This window comes from Vidua chalybeata, chromosome 3 (genome assembly GCF_026979565.1).
Source record: "Vidua chalybeata isolate OUT-0048 chromosome 3, bVidCha1 merged haplotype, whole genome shotgun sequence".
In the NCBI taxonomy this organism is placed as follows: domain Eukaryota; kingdom Metazoa; phylum Chordata; class Aves; order Passeriformes; family Viduidae; genus Vidua; species Vidua chalybeata.
The window spans coordinates 90,941,694-90,969,398 of NC_071532.1; the positions used below are offsets into that span (position 1 = coordinate 90,941,694).

At 40.3% G+C, this 27,705-nt stretch overlaps 1 protein-coding gene across 1 annotated transcript in view; it reads left to right on the plus strand.

Annotated features, from left to right (window-relative positions):
- The first annotated feature begins 838 nt into the window (after nt 1–838).
- CSMD1 (CUB and Sushi multiple domains 1) overlaps nt 839–27,705 on the plus strand; it is a 1,092,714-nt gene continuing 1,065,847 nt past the window's right edge. The window contains exon 1 of the mRNA XM_053939637.1: nt 839–1,100. Coding sequence (XP_053795612.1) covers nt 1,034–1,100 — 67 coding nt within the window. The 5' untranslated portion in view covers nt 839–1,033. The remainder of the gene's footprint in view (nt 1,101–27,705) is intronic.

Genomic DNA, 27,705 nt, shown 5'->3' on the forward strand with positions numbered 1-27,705 from the left:
GCACATTTTCGACCTGAAAGCCTTCTTCTCTCAAGAGTGGGGACGAAAGCACAGGGTAATTTCACCTAGAACGAAGGACCCCAGCACTCGCACCTCTCGCACCCCGCATGTGGCTGGCGGAGGCGAACCGCAGGCAGAGCTGGGGGACAGGACACCGGGAAACCGCAGCAGCCTCCCGGGCAGGTGTAGCCCTACAGCCACTACCCTTCTGTGCGCCGGGGGACACCGGGCCCGGGGAGAGCCATCGCTACCCTGGTGCCTTTCGGCGGCCGGCAGCAGCCGCCCGGGACCGAGGCCGGGGCGGGGGCCGAGGCCATGGCCGCCCCGGGAGGCCGTGCGGGGCCGTCCGGCGGCGCGGAGAGGCTGCGGGCTGGGCGAGCGCCGGCTGCACAGCGCCGGCCCCTTCCCCTCTCCGTGGGAAGGGTTGGTTGAGTCCGGCGGCGGCGGCTTCTCGTGTGGCTGGCAGCCGCTCCGCTGCGCTGCCTGCGCTACTCTCGCCACGATCCCTCCCTCCCTCCCTCTTCTCTCCTTCTCCTCCTCCTCCTCCTCCTCCTCCTCCTCCTCCTCCTCCTCCTCCTCCTCCCTCTCCTCCTCCTCTTCCTCGCACTCTCGGCATCCCTCTCCTGCCGACGCCGCCGCTGCCCGGCTCTCCCCGCCGGCGGCCGTGCATGCCTCGCCGCCCCTGGCCCCGGGCGTGCCTCCCCTCCCTCCCTCGGTGCCCTCCCTCCCCTGGGCGGGCGGCGGGCCGGCGGCGCCGGGGCTCCGCGGGCGCTGAGCGGCGCAGCCCCGCCGCGGCGCGGGACTGATGCTGTCTGTGAGCAGAGCGGAGCGAGCCGCCCGCGCAGTCCTGCAGGAGGCGCCGGGCGCTGCGCGGCGCTCGGGACCCGGACCGCTCCTCTCCGCCTCTCCTCGCCCTGTGGTGGTTATTTGGCGCTGTCCTTAGCCCCGCTGCCGCTCGGAGGACACGGTCGCAGCCGAGAAGAGCCGCCGGGGGTTTTGTGTGAGAGTGTGTGTGTGTGGAATAACTGCAGACATGACTGCGTGGAGGAAATTCAAGTCTCTGCTGGTTCTCTGCGCGGGGCTCCTCACTGCAGCTCAGGGTAAGATTCGGGTTTCTGGCATTGCATTCGTGTAGGCTGTGGTTACGGCACTCATAACCCCTCAGCTAAATCTCTGCCGCTCGGTTTAGCTCTCTCCCTCGCTTCGTTTCTGCGCCGGCAAACAGCAGTCTCCTCGAGCCCGGTCTCCCTTCTCCCAGCCTCCCACCTCCCGCCGGTGTTCCCCGAGGGCTCTGCTCTCGGTCGGTCACTTTTCCCGGGAGAAACCAGCCCCCTGGAGTTGGGCAGCGGCCGCTGCGACGTCGCGAGCGGAACCGTGCGCATCCAGCCGCCTGGGCAGCGCCGGAGTTTGGGAACACTTCGCTCTCCGCGCACGCACGAACGGCACTCGCTTGCCGAGGGACAATCCCCGGGCTGGCAAGTTTGGATCTCCCCTCCTCCCGCCTCCCCGGCTTTTGCCGTGTTCGAGGGGGAGCGCGGAGTGGGTGGTCGCGGAGAGCCTCCTCCGCCTGCTTTCAGCCGGCTCCGCTCCCCGCAAGTTGCGCGGAGGAGGGGATGCGGCGCCGGGGACACCTCCGCCAGCTGCTTGCCCGTGCTTCAGGGAAGAGGACTCCTCTCTGCTGGGTGTGCGGTGAAGAGAGTCTCCCAGCCTCAGCTGGGTTTCTCCTTAAAATCAATGGGGGAGGGTGGAGAAACGAGGGGGTGACGGTGGAGAATTTGGTTACACAACTTCAGTGCTGGCCTCAGCCCCATTACTTGCCTCATCGCTGGAGACAACAACTTCCCCATTATTCACTTCGCCTCTCATTAGCCCTGCGCTTTTTCATGCTGGGAGAGATGCGAGCCTGTGTGTGTGAGAGAGAGGGAGGGAGCGAGGCAGCTCGCAGCTGAGCACCTGTCCCCGATACAGCCTCTGTCATCTCCCACCTCGCTCCCGGTTGTTCTGCCTACCTCCGGGATGACGGTTCCCCTTACGGTTTGTACTGTCTGAGTCTCCCTTAGCCCTTCCAAGGCGCTTTACATCGTTCCCACCATTTTATTTTTCTCACTGCTCTTTTCAGTGCGGGGGCGGCTGAAGCGGGGGAAGCAGGGCTATCGCGGCCCCCGGGTTTGCGGGCGAGGCTGGAGCCTTCCCCGTCCTGCGGGTGCCCACGGCCGGGTTCCCTCGCCCGCCTGGGCGGCACGGCAGGGTGCCTTCCCTCCGATAGCCTCCGGCCGTGATCTGCAAGGAAGAGGCGGTGGAAGGCCAGCGCGGGCTGCCGGGAACCGGGCAGGAGCTTTGCCTGGTCCGCAGGAGCGGCTGCGGCTCCGCAGCAGCCCGATGGCATCCCTCCTCTGCCCGGATCCTGCCGCTGCCGCGGTCCACCGGGCAACGCCACCCGGCTGCCTCTGTGGGAAGGGAGCGAGGCACGAAAGGCGCACGGCTCTCCTGGGCTGTGAATCCGCGGCTCCCGGAGATGGGAACACACACAGCACACAGCCCGGGGCCAGCGGGGGCTTCTCGGCGTGGCCGCCCTACCCAAACTTCCCGCATCCCCACCTCCACACCCCCCAGGTGCCTCCTTCCCCCGGTCCCGGCCCGCGCACGTGTCGGGCGCCCCGGCGCTGCCCCGGGCACGGCCCGGCCGGGCGGCGAGCTCAGGGTCGCTGGCGGAGCTGCCCCGACAGCCGCGCTCGGGGCCCGGACCGCGGGACGAGGGGCAGCTGCTGCCGCGGCCGCGCCGCTCCCGGGGCGGGCGACACCCGCGACTCATTTGTTAAATACACTGTAGCCGGTTATGTCGTTTGACATTTAAGTGTTTTCTTTTCATGGCTGACAGCACATACGAAAAGCTGGAGGCTGGATCATGGTTATTCAGCGACGATCCGACGTGTTTTGCTTACATACAAAGGCTTTGCCAGGAACGTTTGGGCACTGCCTCTGATGCTGCTCTGCAGAATGTAATTGTACCTGCTTAATGTGAAGCAGCAGCACGCCCACTTAAAGGCTAAAGACTGACTTAATATTGAAGTCAAACAACAGGTTGAAGGGGAAACCATCGGGGACAGTTGACATAATTCATTCCCGTTTACCTTCCCAGGCAATTGAGCACAGGTATCTATATTTAGTCAAATGTAATCCTGAGGTTGAAATTACGTTTATCCTTTAGAGAGTGAAAAAACTCCTTCCTTAGTAACATAAAGACCCAGGGTTTCAGGAGCACACAAAAACATTTTAATTATTAGATTGTCAGAACTCTGTTTTACCAGCCCCTTGTATCAAATCATATGGTCACTGTAAAAGGAAATCACCCAGGTTTTGCTTGGTTTGGGGATTTTATAAGCGAAAAAAGAAACAAGTGCTGAATTTCTGGAGGTGTTGCCACAGGCGTTCCCATATCTTTCAGTAAAATGACAGGTGGATTGCCTTCCACATTGTTCCTCATTATGAAATGAAATGGAAACCCTTTGTTGCTGTGGAATTTTCTGTAACTTTTTTAAGGAACAAGGAAGGATGACAATGAACATTCGTCTTCGTTCACTGTGGTAGACTTGAGGTGCAGTTCTACACATTTCTTTGGGTTGATTTAATCTGATTGATGGACCTGAGTGTTTTGGAAAACATTTGGGGAATTCTTCCCTGTTCCCTGTGCTTTAAACATCAAGGGAAATTAGTATGGAGTCATTTAAAGGAACCGCTTTCCCAGAAGCTACCCTATCACAGCAATTATGCTTCAACAAGACAGACGGCACGGTGTTCAGCTATGCATGTTAAGATGGGCTTGTTTATAGAGCCATTTGCTCATTCTAATATGTTATATTGTAACAAAAGCAAACATAAAGAACCCTATTGATTTTCTTGAAAGACAAAACACATCAGTATAATTTCTGTAAAAATTCATACTGGTATAGAACAAATAGTAGATTTAGACTCAATTCAAGAAAAAAGGAGTAAAAGACATTTCTGCTGTGACCTAAGGTCTATGGACATCCTATATTCAGTAGAACCTACATTCAGTAGAAATACATAATGATTAATATCTATAGTTGTTCCATTACAACATTTTCAAGGTAATTTCCTGGACATGTTTAGATAAACAAATACAACACCTTAATTGCCACCTAATTGCCTCAAACTAAATGTACATAAGCAGATTTATGCACAGAGGTATAATTCAGATTAATGGAAATAACAAAGGGAAAACATTTCTGTTCTTAAATTAGTTACAGACAGTAGAAGTACTCTTACATCTGCAGCTCAGGATTTTGTTTTAAAAAAAATAAAAATAGATCTCAAAACATTCTATGTACCTTCTGTTTGCTGCTATCACTTTGTCAAAATAATTGCTATAACTACATCACGCTAAGTTATCACTCTGTTTAAGGCCTACTCCTGTTGGACTGAGAGTGTTTGTCTTTTTTAAAGTCTTTTCTTTTTCTCCAAAGTAGTGCTTTTCAAACTGTGAGGCTGGTCTCTCTAAGGGGTTCCATTCTCTTCCAGAGAAGACTAAAGTAATTCTGGGGAAAATGAGCTGAAAAAAAGGAATTTTAAAAAGAACATCAGGGCAAGGTATTGAACACCCAGCTGTAAAACCAAGTATGTGATGGATGCATTCTCCATCTCCCAGCTCAATGAGGAATTTGCCATAGAAAGGCATAGTAGAGAATATCTAGATCTGACCATGTAATATTTTAAAGTAAAAATGCATTTAATTCTTGGTATGATCTGTATCTGCACTATTTTTTGCATCAAGATATGTATATGATGTCCTTAACTATATATAGGAATAGGAAACATGGTCAGCTTGAATGTAATGTAGTGGAGAGCATATCAATGCCACAAAGATTCCCCAAACACTCATTTTAGACTTTTGAACCCATACTTGAGGTTTAAATACCCACTGTCAACCAGTAAAGATTTTTCAGTTTCTCTGGTGTGTGTGTGTGTAACAGGATACTGGTGAGAGAACCTGGAGATGGTTTACAGGCACATGAAGACATAAGCACAAATGGAACTTCAGGATGTATTGAAATCTGTGAGGCCACTTCAGCACCATCTCAGACTTGTATACATAACCATTCTGCAGATTGACTGTACTGCAAATCTGTCTATTTTACTGACTCCCACTGTCATGTCCCTTTATACAGACATGTATGATTTTGATCAGACAATGGAGGTTTTTTTTTGTTTGGGAAAGGCAGTTGTCATTTTTCCCCCTGCAGACTGCTTTGTCTATATAGGCACTTCACCTTATTTTTGCTCATGGTGTGGTATTAGTATTACATATGCATTGATATTGGCAAGTTTTAAAAAAGACATCTATGGCACTTATGCCTCCATAGCATTTACACTAAGAAAAAATCTTGTCCAAACAAATTAGGAACAATCTGGAACTGTAAATATTTTGACTTATGCATTCAAGATTTACAATGTTCTATAGAAAGGCTGAAAAGCCTCAGGGACCACTGTTTTCAACTTTTTCAAGATGTAATCCATATACCATCACATTAAACTCCTTCTTGTAACCTTTCCTTGGAGAAGTGACTGCTTGATAGTGTCACAGTATAAAACCTCCAGTGGATTTAAAGATAAAACGTAATTTCATCTTGCTCAAATCTGTATTGAACTATGGTGTTTCTCTTTGGCCATGATGACATTATTCTGCTGGCAAACAGCTTTCCGTGTGAGCACACGCTGCACACAGCGCAGTGCCGCGCTGCCTGCGGCCGGCAGGGGAGGCAGTGTGGGAAGGGGAGTTGCTGGTTTAACTGCACGATCCATCACAGCAGTAGCTTAAGTGTGAGGCCTGATCTCTAACAAAATTCAAGTGTACAACTGGATTCAAGTCAGGGTCACAGAATAAGAATCTGGCCTCTAGTTCTCCATATGGCTGCAAAATTAGCCATATTAGACTGAGAGAAATTGGATGTTCTTCCGATTTTTGCAGTAAGCGAAGAATCATATGGAAATTCTCCTAATGTGTATGAACCACTTGCTTTTACTTAGAAGTTTTACTTTTCTATGTCAGCTGTAATTTCCCTTAAACCATTTTTTTATCAACCGCAAACTTTTGAAATAGGAGAAAAAATGGCATCAATGCCTGAGGAAAGCTGTGAGATCTTTGTCCTGACACATCTTTGTTCTGGCTGCATGAAAGACTTCACTCCACTATATGACATTTCTATTGCATTTAAGAAAATCTACACTGTATTTGTTATAAGCATTTCTCAGAGGAATAACTACCTACACAAATAATTTGGATTATTGTTAATGTTATATTGACACCCAAAGGCAACATATATCTGTTGTCTGCATTTAGTAACTGAATGGTAAATGGAGGCATGCATGTACTCTTTCAAGAGTAATAATGCATCTTATTTCTTGCATTGCTGATAATTAGCCAGAACTCTTGATTAATCAGAATATCATCAATGATCTGCTTTTAACAAAAAAAAAAAAAAAAAAAAAAAAAAAAGTCACAAATTCTAGCAATATAGTAATACTTTAATTTCCATCATAATAATTAATCACAGTTTCTTACAGCTTTTTAATTATTTAATTATGCATTTTAATGAAAAATTCACGCATATTCTGAAATAGTGATTTGACTTCTTTCAAGTAAATTTCTTGTCTCATCCCTGCTCAGTAAAAGACAGCTTTGGGCAGTTCTGAGAGCCCAATTCTGCTGCATTGGAAACTGAAATTTGTATTGATTTCAGAAATAGCTCAATTGGCTACTTTTGAACAGATTGCTACTCCAAATAATCCAGACAAAGCAGATATTGCAGCTAAATGGTGGAGTTAGACCCTGTTTAATTTGGGCTCTTGTGCATGAGAACTTCTGACAATGTTTGCATCCATGAATGACTTTAAAAAAGGAAAAGTAGTTGAATCACAGCAATAAACCTTGATAATATTAACATATTTATGTATACGTGGAAGCAACTTGTTTTTGAACAGTATCTCTGGTATCTCTGAGCATCTGACCTCTACCTTACTTCATTTATTTTTCTGCTTTTTCCTTTAAAGACATCATGGACAATACACAGAGAAACCTAGTATCATTTTAGTCTCTAGATGTTTTATCTCTGTCTTACAGTATCCTATGGACACTGAAGTACAGAATCATGTTCTATATTCATGTCTGTTGTACAGTGGCTTTCCAAAAGAAACGTGCAGCACTGCAGCTGACACAGATCTGAATAAAACTTTTTATGCAGTGTTTGTTTTGCAAATTTGCGTGAAATATGGTCAGCATTTAAAAATTACATTTTGCAGTACTTGCTTCGTGCCTTGTGTTCAGTTGCAAGGCAATGGTATTTTTTCAAGCAATTTTGCCAAACATAAAGTTTTTCTTATTTTTTTATTTCTTCTTTCTTGTCTGATAGTTTTCCTAGTTTTCCTTAGGTTTTTTTTTTGTTTTTTTATTTTTTTTTGTTTGTTTTGTTTTGTTTTTTCTGTTTTTTCTGTTTTTTTTTTTTTTGGCTAGAGAATCATTTTTAAACCTATATTTGAGGGTTTTTATTGAAATGTTCTTATAATTCTGATGTTTGCAGCAAACCTTTGACATTTGTCACAGAGTAAATCTGGGTCTCGGGATATTTTTTTCCCCTCACCCATCCTATGATTTCCAGATCAAATATAGCCATGATACAATACTGCATAAGTCATTGTTTACTTTGACCTTTGACCTGCATTACTTGCCATATTGTGTTCACACATAAACTCCAAAAGAACACAGATATTCAAACTTTTATTTACTTACACTGGTGCTGAAACACAATCAATTTACAGTGCACTGGGGAAAAAAGTGCAGCCAGCCTTGCCCTGTACTTGAAAGTTGGGTTCAAAGGTGGGCCTAAAAACATTGGGAACCACAAGCAGGTTGTTTTCTTTTTAAAATACTGGCCCAGCTGTAGCATGGATTTAAAGTGTTCTCACTGTGCTTGCAATGCTGGCTGCTAAAATGGATGGCTTAGCTTGGTCTGCTTTGCAGAGTGTATCCAGAATACACAGCTGAGATCATAGGCTTGGCTTTGGGCATTGTGCTTGAGCTTGCCTCGTAAGAGTGCCTTGGGGTTCAGCCTGAAGTCATGGTGCATGTAGCACCCACCATGGGACTCAGGACTCACACCCCGGGTACTGTGGGTACTGCTGCTGAACAGCACAGATGGAGCTGCAAGGAACAGGGAGGTCACTTTGTTGAAAAGCGGGTGATGTTAGGAAGCAAGTGGCTAGATATTGCAGGAATATACATGAGCTTACAGAACCTGCCTTGTCCTGAACCTAGCAAAAAAATGCAGGTGACTGTGAGGGCAAGAAAAAAAGGAAAGAAAGAATGATGTTTTCACAACAGTGAAATGTCTGAAAAAGCCACTTTGATAAAATAAAAAAAAAGCAAAATTTAACTTATTTTTAGACTAATTTTGCATGCTTCTGGCCGTGAAACAAATGGTCATGACAAATCACACTGTTCTCACTAATGTTTGTGGGATATCAATGCAGAAGCTGACTACATTCAAGTGACTAAGTGCACTATTTTAGCTTTGCCCCAGCAGCCAGATTCTCTATTGGTATCCTGCTGATGTTTCTTATAATACACAGTTTGTGTCATACCAAGCATTTTTTTGAGGAGGAGGGGGAAACATCTTGTAATTCATTTTCAGAACCTCAGTTCAATCAAACAACTGCTAATATCACAATCAGTGACCCTCTGCATTTGTAGATATCTCTCTCAGGAAATTAAATTGATTTTCTTTATGTTAGCATGTAAATATCCTCAGCACACATTTTGACCCATTGTTTGCAGTGACTCTTACACTGAAGAATGTGGTGTTAATAGATCTTATGAAGTCAACAGTGGCAGCAGGAGTAGCATTTTGATCATTAGCTGTGCTCAATCATTTCTGTTTAGCTTTCTGGTGAATTCTATTGTGAAATTTAATTAACATAAATGAAAATACAGAAATCTTCCATTTTTTTTTTTCGGTACATAATGTAGTTACCTTGAAAGTAGTTGTAGGAAAAGAAAAAGCATTCTGCTATGCAGAAGTAGGTAAATTAGACATAGACTCTGGTCATCAGTTAAGTAGTTTGGGTTGCTTTACATCAGATTTGAACTAGTTAGGAGCTGATGTAAAGATTGGGGAACTCGCAGAATTTAAAAGGTCTCATTAACCTTAAAAGGTTTTTTATCTCACCCTTGTTATAGCTACATATCACACAAACAACTTGCATTGAAATGAAGATGCTAGAAAAAAATCTAACATTGAAGAAAATTCAAACTCTTAGTTTATTATGAAATTTGCCACAGAAATGCTGTTTAGAATCACAGAATGGTTTGGGCTGGAAATAACCTTAAAGATCACCTCATTCTAACTCCTCTGCCACGGTCAGGGATACCTTCCACTAGACCATGTTGCTTAAAACCCCATCCAACGTGGCTTTGAACACTTTCAGGGATGGAATATCCACAGCTTTTCTGGGCAACCTGTTGCAGTGCCTGACTCCTCACAGTCAAGAATTTAATCATAATGTCTAATCTAAACCTACCATCCTTCAGTTTGAAGCCCTTGCCCCTTGTCCTGACACTACATGCTCTTGTGAAAAGTCCCTCACTGTCTTGCTTGTAGGCCCTCTTTAGGTACTGGAAGGTGCTCTAAGGTCTTCCTGGAGAGTTTTCTTCTTCACACTGAACAACCCCAACTCTCTCAGTCTGTCCCTGTAGGAGAGTTGCTTCAGTCCTCTGCCCATCTTCATGGCCTTCTCTGGACTTGCTCCAACAGGTAAATTACTGTGTCAGGGGCCCAGAGCTGGACACAGTGCTCCAAATGGGGTCTTATGAGAGGGAGTAGAGAGGCAGAAGCACCTCCCTCAACCTGCTGGTCCCATTTATTTCAATGCAGCTTAGGATATATTTGGCTTTCTGGGCTGCAAGCACACATTGCACACATTGCTGCATCATTTTGCACTTCTCATCCACTAACACCCCCATGTCCTTCTCCTGAGGGCTTCTCTCAATCCATTCTCTTTCCAGCCTGTGTTTCTGCTTGGGATTGCCTCAACTCCTGTGCAGGACCTTACAAATCAAATTTCATGAGGTTTGCACAGGCCCACCTCTCAAGCCTGTCCTGGTCGGTTGTTGTCACTTCCCTCCAGCATGTAGTCTGCCCTGCAATTTAGTGTTGTTTGCTTAAAGATAAATGATGCCTCAAATTTTTTTGACCTATCTGAAATGTATCTCACTCCACTGGCTTTCAGTGATTATAGAATTTATTTGGTTCTGAGGAAAGATTAACCTTTAATTGCTTTCTTTAGCAACATTTAGTAAACAGGTTGATAGCATGGAGATGATCTATGCAAACAGCAAAGAAGGATTTCTTCAACCCATGTTGCCATGACAATTTAGATTTTTCTTGTCAACTCCTGAGAAGCTTCAAAGTAATTTCTTTAAAGCAATGAATCAGGGGATATTTTGGAAATTGAAGTTGCTCTCTTTTTAAATTTAGTATCATTTAACACAGTAAGGGGCCTGACTCAAAAGATTGTAATATCTACATAGAAGAACTATTGCAAAAAATATAACATCATGTAACTCTCTTTGTGGATCTCTGATAATTTACATCAGCAGTGAAGCTGACTTCAGATGCATTTTCGAGTGGCTTAGATTTTATTTATTAACTATATGATAATAATAAATAGTTATCATAAAAATAAGAATGGATAATGAATAGTGGAGAGCCCAGCTTATAGCCGTTATTTTGATCCTCATGACAGTATTTTATCTTGCAGGTATTTTGAGGCAATTAGATTACAGAAGGATTAGAGAACAAAGATGGACTAACCTTTTTTTTTTTTTAATAGTTTCAATTATAACATTAGTTCAGTGAATGAGAAATAAAATCAAAAGTCTGTTGTCTGCATATTTAAATTGCTATCCCAGATAAGTCCCCTGTACAATGTTATTAGTACTCCAACTGAACTTCCCTCTTGTTATTTGTTTTAATTGAAATAGACTGTTTTGAAAAAGAACTAAAACTAGTCCAAACTAATTTAATTTAATTTAATTCCTAAGAAATAAATTACTGGCTTAATGAGGTATTTCTTAGGTTGCTGTTAGCACTGATGAAAACATGGTAAATGGAAAGAAGATAATGTGAAATGCTGTTTCTGCTGGGAAAATACATTTCTCTGTATAGAAGACAAGAAAAGTAGCTCAGTAATGGTTTTCTTTTTAAAATGTTCCTAACAGATGATGGTCACTGTTTTGGTGTAGTTTGTTTACTGCTTTGCAATAGATTTGAGATGAGTCATATCACATTAGAAGGAAAATTGAGAAGTTGTTTTGTCAAAGTGAATTCTGTTTTCCTTTTTTTGTCATATATACTCAAATTACTAGTTCCCTTTAAACAGAGACACCTAATTGATTTTTATAAGTGTTTATTCTTGTTGCGTCCATAAATCTGAGTTCCAGTTGTTAGAAATGGTAAATGCAGATATATTCTTTCTATATATGGAATAAGGTGACTGAGCTGGAGTCTTCTGTCAGTTCACCTCATGCATCTCCTTTACACTATTTTATTTTCATGCTAGTTTGAACCACAGTAATTTCAACATCTACAAGCACAGTTGTTTTTCTCAAGCCTTTCTATCCTCTTGCCTTCAGAATGGGAGCTGACTGAATAAGGACTATAGGATGGGTTCTCAAGATTTCATCTTTTATAGAGATTTTTATTTCTGTCTTAATTCCTTACTGAATTTGTAAGTCCGCCTTACCGGTAATGCATCTCAGTTTATCCACAGAGTTAGGAAAATTGATACTTATCAGAATATTTGGTAAAGAAACAAAGGGATGGAGTGTGGATGGACTACTTGTGATACATAAGATGCTAGGCATTCAGAAGGAAAAACAACCTTCTTTTTCAAAAATATTTGATGGAAGATAAGATCCATTTGTTGAATAATAGAACATGGGCATACTGAACAATAAAACATGTCTGAGCTCAAGTTTTAGCACTAAGTTTAAGGATGCTGGGAAGAGGGCAGAAGGTACTGTTTGCAGTCAAGAGCCTAAATTGTAGTGCCAAATACCTGCAGTTCCCACTGCCATAAGAGAAAATTGCAGATCTCAGCACTTTTGAACATAAAGAAATTTGTGCTGTACTTAACTATTACACTTGAGAATCTTCAGAGACTGAATGCAATAGAGCACTCTAAGGGGAATGAAGAGACAACCATATTAAGTATTTACTATTGTTATCTCCTAGATAGTATCTGAATTAAGCAAAGTTTCCAAACCTGTCAGTGTTGTGTTATTGTTTTAGGAAGAAGAATTCCTCAAGGGAAGTTGAAATTTTTCTTTAAAGCTGCTGGACTTAAGTAATTCTGTGTATTAAAACAACAACCACAACAGAAAAAAACAACCAAACAAAAAAAAACCCTAAACAAATGAACAAGCAACCTGGATCTGATGTAGCCTGGAACAAAGCATTTGTGATTACAAAGCAAACAAAAATCTGAATTTGGAGTGAATTTATCCTCCACTGATGGTTACTAAGTACAGTTCCTTGTGGCTCCGTTTTTCATTCTAAAAAACAGGCTGTTTGTAAGTGATGGGCAGGCTCTGGTGGAAGAAAAGTATCTACCCAGTTTTACCACTGTGGAATATGTACTAAACTTCTTTTGATATTGTGCATCACTCTGCAGACTATACTTGCAGAATGGATGTATTTGTATAAATATTCTGAATGTGCTTTATCACTGTATTGTTTTTGTATGGCCAGATTTTGGTAGGGATGCTACAGGGGTGGCTTCTGTAAGAAGTTTCTAGAAGCTTTTTCCAATAGAGCCAGTGCTAGCTGGTTCCAGAGGGACCCACTTCTGGCCAAAGCTGAGCCCACTAGCAACAGTGGTAGAGCCTCTGAGAGGACATAGTTAAGAAGAGAGAAATAACCTGTGCAATGGCAACTACAGCTGGGAGAGAGCAGTGAGATTGTGAGAGAGGAACTGCAGGCACCCAAACCACTGAAGAAGGCAGGGTAGGTGAAGCATCTGTGGCCCTGCAGCCCATGGAGGTACATGGGGGAGCATGGAGGAGCAGGTAGATACCTGAAGCAAGCTGTGACCCTGTTGGAAGCCCACACTGGAGCAGGCTCCTGGAAGAATCTGTGGACCCAAGGAAAGAGTAGCCTACACTGGAGCAGGTTTGCTGGCAGGACTTTTGATCCCACAGGGGACCCACGCTGGAGCAGCCTTAAGGACTGCACCCTATGGAAGGGACCCTGCTGGAGCAGTTTGTGAAGAAGTGCAACTCACAGAAAGGTCTCATATTGGAGAAGTTTATGGAGGACTATTACCTGTGGGATGGATCACATGTGGAGCAGGGGAAGAGTGTGAGTCCTCCTCCTGAGGAGGAAGGAACAGCAAAGAGTAATCTCTGATGAACTAACTGTAATCCCCATTCCCTGTCCCCCTGCATCATTAAGGGGAGGATGTAGAGAAAATATCAGGGTGAATTTGTCCCCTAAGAGAAGGGAGGGGTTGGGGGAAGGTATTTTAAGAGTTGGGTTTATTTCTCATTATCCTATTCTGATTTGATTGTTAATAAATTAAACTCATTTCCCTGAATGGAGTCTGTTTTGCTTATCACAGTAACTGGGGACTGATCTCTGCATGTCCTCATCTCGGTCCATGAACCTTTCATTATATTTTCTCTTCCGTGTCCAAATGAGGATGGGAGCGATAAAGCAGCTTTGGTAGGAACCCCCTTCCAGCCAGGGCCAACGTGGTGCAGTCACATAACACTGGTGCTTGCAGGTACAGGTAAATCAGAAGCATTTATGTACTGTCTCAACAGCAGTTTGCAGTTCAGATCCAATCAGTTATGCTGCTGTCTTAGGTGTTGTCCAAAATGTGCATGAGAATCAGGTCCCCTGAGGGCAAAAGAAACTACTCTTTGATTCTAGAAGGATAGTGCACTGCCCAATGTAAAAAAATGAGTTATTGTGGTGACAGACTGTGTCAAGTAAAAGATGAGCATTCAGCATAGAGAGACAATGTAAATCATTCTTATATTTCATTGACATATTCTTCAATAGTGCCACTGAAGAAGATAAGATATTAAAAAAAAAGCTACATATGAAAAAATATGACAGCATTTAATGGGATTTTCAGTCAGGACTATTCTACTTTTTTAAATCAATACCTACTCTTGTCATTTGCCCTCTTCCACTCAATTTTTTTTCAAGGATATTTCGCTATGATTACATTTATTCTTGAAGTCTATTAGGTAGTGATTTATTAATTTGCTTTATTGAATATCTCAGAGTATAGGGACCCATGATACAAAGGATTATACGGACATAGAAAGATGAAATGGACACTATGGACAACACTGTGACAGGAAACTCAAATCTGGGAAATGTTATTTCTTGTATGAGAAATATTAAACAAAAGCCCTTATCTTCTGAAACTTAAACCACAGAAGCTTCATGCTGCCCTTTATTTTACAGATGACATAGATCAGATTTGTTCCCTTGTAACCATCGATCATTATTCAGGGTTTTTTTCTGATTTCCATTTCTGGCATTTATTTTACTGAAGAACAGTGCATAATCATTTTCCCTTTTTGCCACCAGTAACACAGGAATACTGATGTAGTCCTACTAAGTAGAACTGGTAGTATGTCTCAAAACTTGAAACATCTGCTGGCAATAGTCCTCAGTGGAAGTTCTGGGGCCACTGCTGTGAAGGTCTGGTGTGGTCTCAAATAATGACTGATGCTCTCATGGGCATGGTAGTTCAGCTGCTAGGCTGATACAGGCTTTATGCTGACATGCTGAAAAACACGTTTTTATCTTGTAGGACTGGCAGGGCTGGCACTATCAGATTTGCATAATTAAACACTATTTTTTTCTTCTTCCTTACTGTTTCTTTAAAATTTTCCTTTTGAAGAGCTTATCTTTTTTGTTCCAGTCACTCTATTATTCCCTCTTTTGCTGAAGGAGTATAAGATATCTTCTTTATTATTCCCCAACATGGTTGTTTAACATTCTCAAGGAAGAAAATGCCCAGGGTCTAGTCTGTGGTGACTCCTGCACTGGAGGCAACCAGTACAAAGGCTGAAGATGGGCACAGGGCACTCTTAAGACCTGAAGAATTAAGTCAGGGAAATAAAATGTGCCCAGATTTTGTGTACATCCCATGAATTTGGCTAAGTTTCTGTCTTCACGTATTTAAAAATGTAAAAAGTGTCACATCAAATCAGACCAAAATAACTTCTCTCTGACAATGGCCATTAGCAAATGCATAGAAAAAAATTGCAGGAAACAAGATATAGACAGGCTTATATTTTAGCAGCCTCTGGCCAATTTAAAGAACTCTTAGCCAGAGGTTGCATCTATGTTCAACATCCATCAACAAATTTAACCTTCATGAATCTGTTCTTGAACCTATTCATAATTCAGACTACCACACTATTTTCTGACAATCTGTTTAACAATTTAATTCCTGCTGTGTGGAAAAACACTACATTTTGCTTGTTTTGAAGCTTCTACCTGCTCATTTCACCGAGCACTTCCAGCTCTTCAGAAATACTTCACCCAGCACAGAACTTTTCATCTGATAGGTAGGATTTATGTGACTCTGTAAATTGCATACTTTTCCCATGTAAATGCAAAATATCCATATGGATATTTAGAGTACCTACCTTCAATCAATACTAATGCATGATTCCCAAGTGCATTTCTCATAATTTTTAATGATAATGATATTGTAGTCAGTGCTGCTGATGCACTTGAAAGAATAATGGTCTGTATTTCATTACAAAGAGACACCTCCCTTTATCCTCCAATCCTATTACCTGGTTTTTATTCTCATAATAATATTTTATTGTTTTCTTTCCAATAAATAGTAAAGACTTTACCTGGTGACCATTTGGATGACAGTGATGCTCAACATTTTGCCCTATGAGAGATTTCTGGAGGGACAACAGAGAAAACGCTTGGAAAATGAGGTCCTGGTGGGAAATGAATACATCAAACCAGGTGCTTAGTGATCTAAGCACCTCTCCCACCTCTCCAATGTTGGCCTCCATGGAGTGTGTTTAGTACCTCATGATAGCATAAGGTGCACTAAATAGTAGCTTCATCTTCCATGTATGCTGTTTGCCCCTCTGTGATCCAGTGTTTCACTTGTCACTAATCATATCTTGACAGTGTTCTCTTTCCTGGGACAATAAGGAAAATTCATGGTGAAGACTGATATGGGAAAACTGGTGTGACAAAGCTGAATGATAGGATCTGTTGAAGGATTGAGTTTCTATGAAGATTAGGGAAATGCTGCAAGAATTTCTGGTAGAAAAGGTTTAAGAAGAGGTCCATTATACTGAGAACACTGAAACCACTTCAGCCTTATAAATCAATCAATTTACCCCCTCTCAAGACCCAGATCTAAATCAAATTGTGGGAAAAAAATGCAAAAAACATTGAAAATTCTGCCCCTAGATAGATATTTAGCTCAACAGTTAAAACTGCCTAAAACAGCAGCCTTCCTACATGCATTTAAGATGGCTCTAGAGGACGTACAGATTCTGACTTTCCCTTTTATTCTACCTCTTCCTCTCAGAATTGTCAGTGGAAAAACCTAACATCATAAAAACAAAACAAAGTGATGCAAAATAAATACTCAGCAAGAGCAAATCTGGCCACTGGGAACAAGAAAGCATGAGATAGAAGAAACAAGACTAATGTTAGCAAGTCTCCCATAACTGTTCTTTTCCCTTCATTATGAAAGGCTCTGTTTCATTTCCATACAGGAGAAATTTCTGAATATTTCTGACACAGTCTATTCAAGAAAGGAAGGCATTACTTACTCTTTTCCTGTGCAAACAAAACTATTGCTTATCTTTTGAGAAGGGGCAAGAACACAGATTAGTATGCACAGTGTAGTACATGTACCTGAAAATTTCAGCAAATAAAAACCTGGTAATTTTTCTAATAAAATATAATGGAATGTATAAATTCAAGAACTAGACCTGAGATGTGCTGAACTCTTGAGTTCCTAATTTATTTCATGGATGTTGTGGACACTCTGTGGTAAGTAAATGCACAAAACAATTTAGGCATCAGGTTTCCCCTTGTGAAGATATTTCCATCTAGTACTTGGATTTTATGGAACTACCACTCAACAGCTGCTTTAACCCCAAAACCAGACAAATTTACACAGGCTATTTTTCACTAAAAAAATATTCTTTGAGCCTAAAATTACATTTCTTGGCATACTCAGAATGGTTGCATACTGTGTCAGTTTGTATAGGACTGTTATTGAACAGTCATTGTAATCTTCAATATAGATGATCTTCCATGGGAATAAAACAGCTTAGCTGACTTTAAGTGCACCTGCCAACTGTGGCCTTACAGAAGATACTTCTGGGGGTAGAAGTGGTGCCCTCTTACTTTCCCACAGTATAGAGAGTAATACAACAGTTGGAAAAAGCTACATTCATCTGCCTCTTTCCCTAGAAAACTAAAGCCTTTCTCATCCTCTTTTGTTTTTCTTTTCCTAGCATATACTGTGACTGCCGTAGGCACTCCTTTGTTGGGGCCATGAAGGTTTCCAGTTAAAATTTCCTTCAGTGGTAGAAGACTTGGGTTCCAAACCTTGCTTAAAGGAAATCAATATTAAATATTTAAAAAGCTGCTGGAATGGGAACTGGACACCTACTGGTTCCCTCTTACATGAAGGGTATTAATGACCACATCAGAGTCATGCTTCTGGATGGGTTTCTGTCTTGCTTGGTGAATATTCAGTTATTCTATGAAAAACGGAATTGCAAGTAGTCAACTTGGAGTACTGCTTTGAGTTTCATTTGCCAGTAAGCACCTAAAAGAAAAGTGCTGCAAAACCTATTTTTAGCTCATTTCTGGAAATAATCAATAGCTTTTATTACTAGAGACTTAACAACCACCACATTATGCCCATCACATAAATCTACAGTCTTATACAGAGAGGTAAGCTACTATCATGAAGATTGGTTAATTTGTCCCATGGTTCACATTTATTTAAAACCTAGGCAATTTTTTTTTTCCTAGTAAAAAGTCTGCAATACCACTTAACTTATATCTGCCACATCTCTGCTGGAATCATCACTGATATTTGAGAGATAAAATTTAGGTCTAGATATAACACTCCCCTTTGAAACTTACATGCATTAGTCTTATGGTGCCCAGTTACCTTGGCAATGAGTGTAGTATAAATACATGTGTGCACATGTGTCTCAGAGAGGGAGACAGAACTGAGTGTTTTCAACCTCTTGTGGAGGTAGTACCACAGTTGCTATTCACTATTCTCCAAGTTTTGTCCATTTTTCTAACAATGCAAAAAACTTTCCCGTTGTTTATAAGTGCAGCAGTCTCAGCAAGTTCCTGCCACACAGCAAGGTGCCATGTCTGGAATACTTCACCCTAACACATTGAAGTCTAGCAGCTCGAGCCCATAACCATGAACTTCCACCAGGGATTTCTGAAATACTGGAGTGATGTGCTGGCAGTGTATTCCCTTACTTATCAAATGCAATATTACATGGATTTTCACCTCAAGACACAAGGAGTCATGTAATTGAGACTGGAGGACACAGATGTGTAAATTTATCACCAAGTCCATTTCCCTCAGGATTGCATTTTGGCTCCCTGTAAACAGAAGAATGCATTTAGAAAAGCTTTTGATAGCTATTTGCTGTGCTAAGGAGTAGGGCACCCTGGAAAGTTCTTCCCCACCACCATGAATCTAATGTGACAAAAATATTTCTAATTTTACCACTCTATATTGACAGCAAGAGTTTGTTCTATTTTACTACATGTAGTGAAATGGCACATACAAAAGGGAAAAAAAAAAATCAAAAACCACACCACAACAAAAAAAGGCATGATTTTATGATATTTGGGATCTTTTTCAACAAAACCAGTTTTGGAATTCAGTGTTTAAACAGCTGGTAAGGAACCTAGAGGGATAGAATTCTATTTATTGAGACAATTTAAGCTAGATCTATCTAGGAATGATATTTTTCAGATTGAAAAAAAAGAAGCAAATCTTAGGAAAGAAATTAAAGACAGTCCAAGAAACTACATCAATGAATTTAACAAGGGTTGTGGGGAAAATTAAACTACCATAAGGAAGTGTGAAAGAACAGCTTGAAAATCAGTTTGATTAAGGATAACCAGCCTAGATTCAGTCAGGGGAGGTCATGCTTAACTAACCTGATGGAGTTCTTTGAAGATTTACTGCCACTGTAGATAAGGGAAATTCAATGGATGTAATCTACTTGTAAGCATTGACAAGGCACCACATCTGAGATTAACGGCTAAGAGAAATAATCATGAAAGTAAAGAAACTGTGGGATGGAAAACTAGCTTAACTAGGCCACAAAGGGAAAAGCTGGACACAGTTTCTGAGGATTCAGTGTGGGGCCTTCTGTTATTCATGACTATGTATGTCTGAATGTAAGTGGCGAGGGGGGTAGAATTTGTAGCTTATGCTACAATCTAAAAGCATAGCAAGAAGAACAGAGCAATATGCTCATGTTCAAAAGGTGTTGTATGCTCTATATAGCTTGTCTGGCAAAAAACCTCAGAATTTTGCTGGGAAAATGCAGAATAATTAATATAGAAATACAAAATAGTAGCATCGAATATTCACAAAATGCAACAGTCATACAATATACTAAACAAGAAAATCAAATGGTGATTATTAAAGATATAAACTGAAGTCATCAGACCAGAGGAAAGCAGCATTTTAAAATATCAAGATGTGAAGATATTTTAGAACACAGAAAATATCTTCATGTTTGGATTCATTGTAGGGAAACAAAGGATGTAAGGTTCCAGTAGCTGTGAAGAATGTTACAGAACCTCAGGGTTTTTTTACCGTAAATTAGGAAAACATATGATGTTTTCATTATAATAGAACCCAGGCATTCTTGTCAAAATTAAGGTACTGTTCTCTTAGGCTAATACTAATGGGAAAGAAAACCTTTCTGTGCCAAGGAGCTTATAATAAAAAAGGTTAAATATATAGGCAAGGGGGAAAAAAGACACAAAGAACACAATCATTTATCCAAAGAATGTATGTGTCTAAATTTTGATCTAGGGTTCATATTTTGAGTCCCAAGTCAATATTTTATATAATGAGTTACATTATTCCTTTATAGGTATAATGGTTTTGCTTAACATGAGGTAGAAAACCTAGGTGACTACCTTTTTTATACATATATATAAGCTTAGAAATAGAAAATTCTTATTCTCCTTTTATGCAGGGCTTAACCTTAGTCACTGATTTCACAGAGCCCTACTTAAATCTAATAAAGGTTAAGTTAAATTCTAAGGAATCTTTATATTCCTTCCTAACTGTCTGAGTTAGGACAGAGCAAAAAGTACATATTCATTTTTGAGGGAAAATAATTAAATCATATATACATAAATAAGTTCAGTAGGCATTTGGTTTTATGTGAGAAAAATGAAGAAAACAAAATTAACAAAATTTGACTGAAATGGTTATTTTTTGATTAAAATATTGTTCATTCATTATGACTTTCTTATGCTCTGAGGTCTTCTAGAAAATAAAATTGTTCTCAGAAGATCAGTATTTCCCCCTAGTTACAGAAAGTTTTTTTGCTATATGACTCAGAGTTCTTAAGTTCATATATTTAATCTTTTCTTTCATACATACATTCACTCTTACAGTTAGGGCCGTATCCAAAAGAGACTTTACTACTACAGCACTAGGAGCCCTGGTGCCTAACTTCCAAACATCTGGTCACAAAACCTGAAACTACAAGTCTGTGAGCTTTATTTCTTGCTGGGGGAAAACCTAGGCATCTTGGAATGAAATCAAATATAGGCACTAGGCAGGGTGTTTGTAGACATAATAGATACAACAGATTGTAGATACAATATCCTCTAGAATTATTTCACTCAGCCCTGTGCGAAGGAGATCCTTCTTTACTACTCGGTCTACTACTACCACATCTTCCCAGCTATCCTCTTGTCTTTCTAAGCCATAAAAGAAGCAATTATCATTTGAATTTTAAGGATTAATAATGCAGAGGGTCTTACCTGTTTTTCACACTGTTCAGTGCAGTGCACTTACAGATCCAGCACCCTCAAGAGGTACCTTCAGTACCTCCATCTCTAAGGACAGAGGGAACAGACCAGGAAGTGCCTACATCGGGTAACGCTTCTTACTAGCCAAAATAGAGACAGGCAACAGTAGCATCTCCATACAAAGCACATTCAGTGACTATGCCTGTACATCAAATTGCATGGAATCTCAGCCCAAAGCTGACCGTTCTTTGCTCTGATAGCACGTAAGGTCCCGTCTGGTGCTACCTGTAGCTCCTACTCCCAAAGCATTATCTTATTCTTGATATAGTTTAGGCTCAGGTAAAATGCTACTGATCTTCTGGTCTAAGTAACATTTATTCAGTGTGAATTTTGCAATGAGAACATGAGTCAAGGAAGGTATTTATGGCTCTAGTTCAGTAATGGTTCTGAACTGATTCACCTACCATAGCTGTTGTAAGCCACTTTTAAGGAATTCACTGTCCATAGGGAAAGATGCTGTCTGAAGGCAAGGAACTCCCGGAAACTTGGGTCGACAACATTTTCTGTCTCTGTCTCATCTCATGTCAATCCTGAACATAAACACAGGTAGGGTCAGGGGACATAGGTCTCTTTTAGGGCTTGTTTCACTTAGATGAAAACAGTTCAAAACTGATGCAGTTGATTTGGGAGAAAATAACAGTGTCCTACTGATCTGGTGGGATTCCATGGAAAATTTGGGACTGTGAAGCATCCTATAAAAGCTTTTTACACTTGATATATGGAAGTCATTGGAAAAATCTCAAGCCTCATATAGTTTAGGTGCTGCAAGGTCGAGGCAGAATTTTTTTATAGATACAGAGTTGGGGACTTGTTCCATTAAGCCGTCACCTTGTTTTCAGCAGAGAGGGTGCTTCTCTGCTTTTTCAGGAGTGCAGGGCAGTACCTCCAAAGCCCATGAAGTGGGCAGAGGCAGCACTGTCTGGCATGGCCACACAATGCCCTGAGCCCAGTGGGAAGGCTGGTGCAGGGCTGGCAGGCAGAGAGGCCAGTGGGGCACCAGCAGCTGGGGAGGCTCCTTTCCTCCCTCCCTGCTCTGACATGCAGAGTCCAAGTGTGCCTGCAGGTGTGACTGCTGTGAAAGACAAGAACTGATTTCTAAATAGTCAGCTTTGCTTTTGACTTTACTATAGATACAACTGGAGTTTTTGAAATGCTCTTTCTCAAGCATAAAAAAGTGCATTTTAAATGTTCTGATTAAATAATGAGTAGTCCTTTTCTGAACCAAAAAGAAATCCAGGTTAACGTCTTGCAGAACAGTTTATATGGAACACTGACAGCAAAAGCTGTTTCTTGAAAAGAAGAAAATGAGTATATTTACTTGATGCAGGGTGTTATAGCTGAGTCAAGAAGAGGCATAATCTTTTCTGTTTACCATTTCTTTCTCTATGTATTTATTCTGTTAGCATTGAAGTCAAGCAAAACATTTTTTATTCTTTATAAATATCTTGAGAATATCACCTGTGTTAGGCAGCTTATTAAACATTTGCTGCTCAAAAAACACAGGTTTAGAGATCTGCCTTAGATATTTATATAAAAACAAGAAAATGACTTTCAGGTCATGCTTACCAGCCATATTTAATTAAAAAAGAAAGTTGATAAATTGTTTTCTGTGGCAAGACAACACAAATGTAAAATCAGATTTCAAGTGAAGAGATCTGTTTATGTGACAGCTTTCCTGGCTTTTCCCAGTTAATATTTTTAAAGAAGTGAGCAGCTGAAAAAGTTGTGAAACCATAATATCTTTATTACTTCACTTTACCTGTCAAGGTCCTTAAGCATTTACAACTCATAAAAGCAAAGGTATCACCACAGGTTTGTTTAGGGACCAGAAGATAATAAAATCTCACAGCACTTCTGCATGTCAGAATTTACATAATTTCCAAAACATTATTGATCACCAGCAAAGATTTGCTGTGTGTTTTATGTGATGTATCCAGACATGAATTTTTATTTTAGAAATTTCTTAAATTATTTCTAAATTGTCTCAACTGATTCTATTGTTGAAAACAATTCCGACAATTTCAGACATGCTGTATTCATATGATATGTGTAACTTTTTAGTTTGAGAGTGAAAAAAACCACTATAAAATGCTTTAAGTGGACTATTGATTGCTTTCAGAAAATACTACTATGACCCTGTCTATTTTCCCTTATGGGTTTTATTATGATAACAGAATTTTACTGGATATCATATGACAGACTGGGTCAGATTGCAAAGTACAAAGGTGAGATTCCAGAGGGAAAAGTATGCTTACCAACTTGTTATCTTTTCATACACATTTAAAACTTAACTTACTGGATAAAAAAGCAAACCTTTTGACCACTCTCTACAGAGAACAGCAACAGCGTCCTGTGGAGCTTGATAGATAGTGAAGTAAATGTTTTAAACGTAGGATTTAGTGGTTATAAAATTTTAATCCATCTGGGTGGCTCAGGCATCAAAATCTTATTTTCAAAGTGATTTGGACATTTAGTCCATCAAGTGCTACAATGAGTAGATTCAAAAGACTCTCCCCAGGCATCAGACTCCCTACAATGTATAAGGAGCATCAGATGTCTGAACAAACCAAAACAGCAGTGCACTGAATGGACTGAATAGGCCATGTCCAGCAGACAGCAATTAGAGAATATTTTGGTCTCTCAGAACATCAGAGAAACACAATCCTTTTTTATAAGTCAGTTAGAGAAACTTCCCCTGAATCAGGATGCTTGAATGTTTTCCTTACAGAAAACCAGTAAATGGCACTTTTTAGAGGATTGCTACCAGGAGAGGGGGGAGTAATAGTGTAATCTTTACACAAAGTGGATTAGTCACAGAATATTCCAAATGCAATTTCTTTTTGCCATAATAAATTTATATCTATATTTCTATTTCCCATAGAAGTTATTCTAATCATTAATCTCAGGCTGAGAATTGTGCTGTGGTTTGTGCTTCTCATGAAAATATTTTCACCATGCAGAAAAGAATTAAGGATACCTTGGCTCAGTGAGACGCATCTAGAAGTTTGAGAATTCATGTGGAAAGAACATTTTTTATTTTAAAAAATAATTATGGTTCTTAACAAATAAATAAATCTTGGCAGAAGAACTGAATGTTAGCTTTTCCTATTCCTAAATAAATGTCCAGGTTACCAGATTACTTTTTTACATGTCATTCACTTTCCCAAGAGAAGACTGTCTATATATACCATACTAACTTAGTCAACCTCAAAAAGACAGGCTAGGGATGTGCACTATGTTTAGGATACCAGAAAAATCAGGAGTTACGGATTTGAATCCCTCTGCCAAAGGGGCTGTCCTGGCTGGCATGTGCTTTAACACCAGTGAGAAACTACCTTTATTTTGTGTTCAGTCTGATCTGTTTAAATGCTCTAACAGCACACATCAGATCACATCTTTCACTTAACATGGATGGAGATAGACTTTTTATATTCATTTACTCTTTGAGATGGCCAGTATTAAAATGCTGTTTAGTTTGCCCCAAGGCAGACCAGTATATACTTGGGGTACTCCCATGAGGAAAACAGTGCCTAGAGGTGAGGTTCCAGCAGAGTAATCCTTTGCCTTAATACTAGTGATTAAGACCCTCTGTGGAGTTAGTCTTTTGATATTCTAATGGATTTTACTTAGTTTTTTATATAATTATAGAATGGTTTGAGTGGGAAGAAACCTTAAGGATCATTTAATTCCAACTCCCCTACCGTGGGCAGGGAATTTTTCACTAGGCTAGGTTGCTCAAAGCCCCATCCAAGCTGGTCTTTAACACTTCCAAAGGATGGGGCACCCACATCTTCTCTGAGCAACCTGCTCCAATGCTTCTTCTCCCTCATAGTTTTTAAAAGTTTTATTTCTTTTTTATCTAGGATTTGCTAAATAGTATTTATTTTACCAATCTGCATTGTTATTTATTCTACTTTTATGCAGCATCAGCATAAGTAGCTAGCAAATCAAAATACTAACTTACCACCATTTCAATGTGTGTTAATCTTGCAAATTAAGGAGTGTAATTGAAAATAATGAGCTCAGTTTATGTCAACGACTCAGTATCTTGTATTAACAATGGCCTGTTTGATATACATCAGGCCAAGTTAAATGTTTTTATGAGATGTTTTTTTCTGCTTATCTTAGTTTTGAGTATAAGTATTCTAGGAATGTAAATTACTCAGCCTACCTTTACATTTTTAATAGAATCTTTCTAGTTTGTAAATTAGAGTTGATATTATGATTTTGCAATGTGAATCATCATAGCACTCTAAGAATCTGCCCATTAGCTAACCTGAGGCAACTGAATACCTTAGTTTACCCCAAATATGAGTTCAAGTCATAAGTCAATACAGATCAGCTTCTCTAAGACTGTTTGAGAGTACATACAGGATAGTGATAACTTGGCTGATGTGGGAGTGATTTTTAAATTTATTGTAACTTAATCAAGTGTTCACTTCCCAGGTTGCAGAATGATCAAGGCATTGTACTTATCCCCCTATCTTGTGCTAAGTGCCATCCATATTTAGTAACAGTATTATTAACAAGAGCAACGTATCATTATTGCACATGCAGTAGCTTAGCTCTTTGTATTTGATTTCTTTTCTGAAGTTATTTCAAGGCAGGGAGGTAGATTTCTGTGGGCACATTGCAAGAATGCACACTACTTTCACGCAGCCTTGTGGAAGCCTGGCATGGGATGCCACACTTCTATGGCATGACCCACAGCAGAGAAAGAAAAAGTGTAAGCAAAAACGTACAGTGGAAGCTTCTAAAGCACAATAAACTATCCTATGATTTTAGCAGGAATATATTTGAAAATCCTTTCACAAATTCAAGCTTTTTTTTTTTTTTTTCTTTCTCCACATTATGATTCTTAGCAGCAGTTGCTACACTACCTTATAATGGAAAGACAGCTGTCATCACACTGATTCAAATTTTCTGGGGCCCAGCCTTTCTTCTATGAGAAAAATAATTGTTGCTTCATTTCCAGTTTCCCCTCTCCAGCCAAAGAAAAAATAGCTGTGAGGAGCATGGTTGTGGTCAGCACTGTGAAGATCTGTATGTTCACTGCTAATTACTTTACTGTATTTGTGATTGCTGACCATACATGCCTTGCCAAGAAGTGGCTTATAGTATATTGAGTATATTAATATCTAAAAGCTATCCCTCCAGCTTGTAGGGCCAGTAGAAATAGTAGAGATAGCAACTTACCAAACACTCCAATTAAGCACACTGTACTACCATCTGATTGTCTTTTCTGCCTCTCTTGTATTAACCCTCCAGTCACTTGTATTAACCCTGCAGCCACTCTGACAAGTACATTTGAACTGAGCGAGATGATTTTGACAGTTAGAACAATAATGTAGAAAATCTAAGACTTACAGGATGAAAAGCAGCACATAGTACTCATGCACTACTTTTATCTCATCTCTTAAAAGAAATCAGAAATTATTGTGTCTTTTTTTTGTTCATTATTCTAAGTACATTACCAGGCTGCTTTTGATTTTTCTGCACTTATATGTAATACATGCAATAATTGTTATTATTGCTAACAATTTGTAGCAACAACTGTTGTTATTGTGACAGAGTTTATTCTAGGTGGACTCTTGTTTAATATTCTTTTTTAACAGCACTGATCATAAGGAATTCAGCCAGTATTCATTCTAATAGCAGTGATCATAAAAAATTCATTTGCCATTCATATGGATGTCACAGGTGTTTCCACAGGACTTATGAAAACTGCAATTTCAGGATCCTTCAATGAATACTTACACCAAGATTGGTGTTGATAGGGTCTCCTACAACTTCCCAGCTGGCTGATTAAAGTTTGGCTATATGGAAGCAGAGGTCAAAAGATCTTTAACAATAATAGATTTTATTTTACCTGACATTTTCTAGTAACTAGATTTTGAAGCCTGTGTGTTTAGCAATCGATCGGCCATAGAGCTTCATGGAGGTGAGATCCATTTTCAGACATAGTCTTCATGCTTCTGCAGAGACTCAAGTGTTAGAAATATTTTTGGCATCACTTGCAATGGCAGAATGGATACTTACAAGAAAATGTAAGGCTAAATTGTGCAAAGGGGAAGAAAAGGTATATTTCTGACTAATAGTGATTCAGAAAATACTAAAATTGTGCGGATTAAACACATTTATATCAGACTATTAACAAAAAGATTCACAACTGCATTAATAAGTCATATTTCATTATTCTAACATAAAAGATACCTGGTATGAGGCATAAATATGTGTAATAAAGCCTTCTGCTTATATATTATGAACAGCAGTTCTTTTAATATTAAAAGTGAATCCATATGGGTTATTTGACATGTAAAATATTAACTTTTATAGCAAGAATGCAAATGAGAGTCTCAGCACTAATTATAGCTGCAGATCCCACTCAGGAATGAGGCTCTGTGTGACTAATGATTTCAGCAAAATGGAGAAATGGCCTGCTTCCCTCAAGAGGCAGCATATCTTAGCTCCCTTTCCTCCCTCTGGAACCCTTCAAAATTCTCAGCATGTC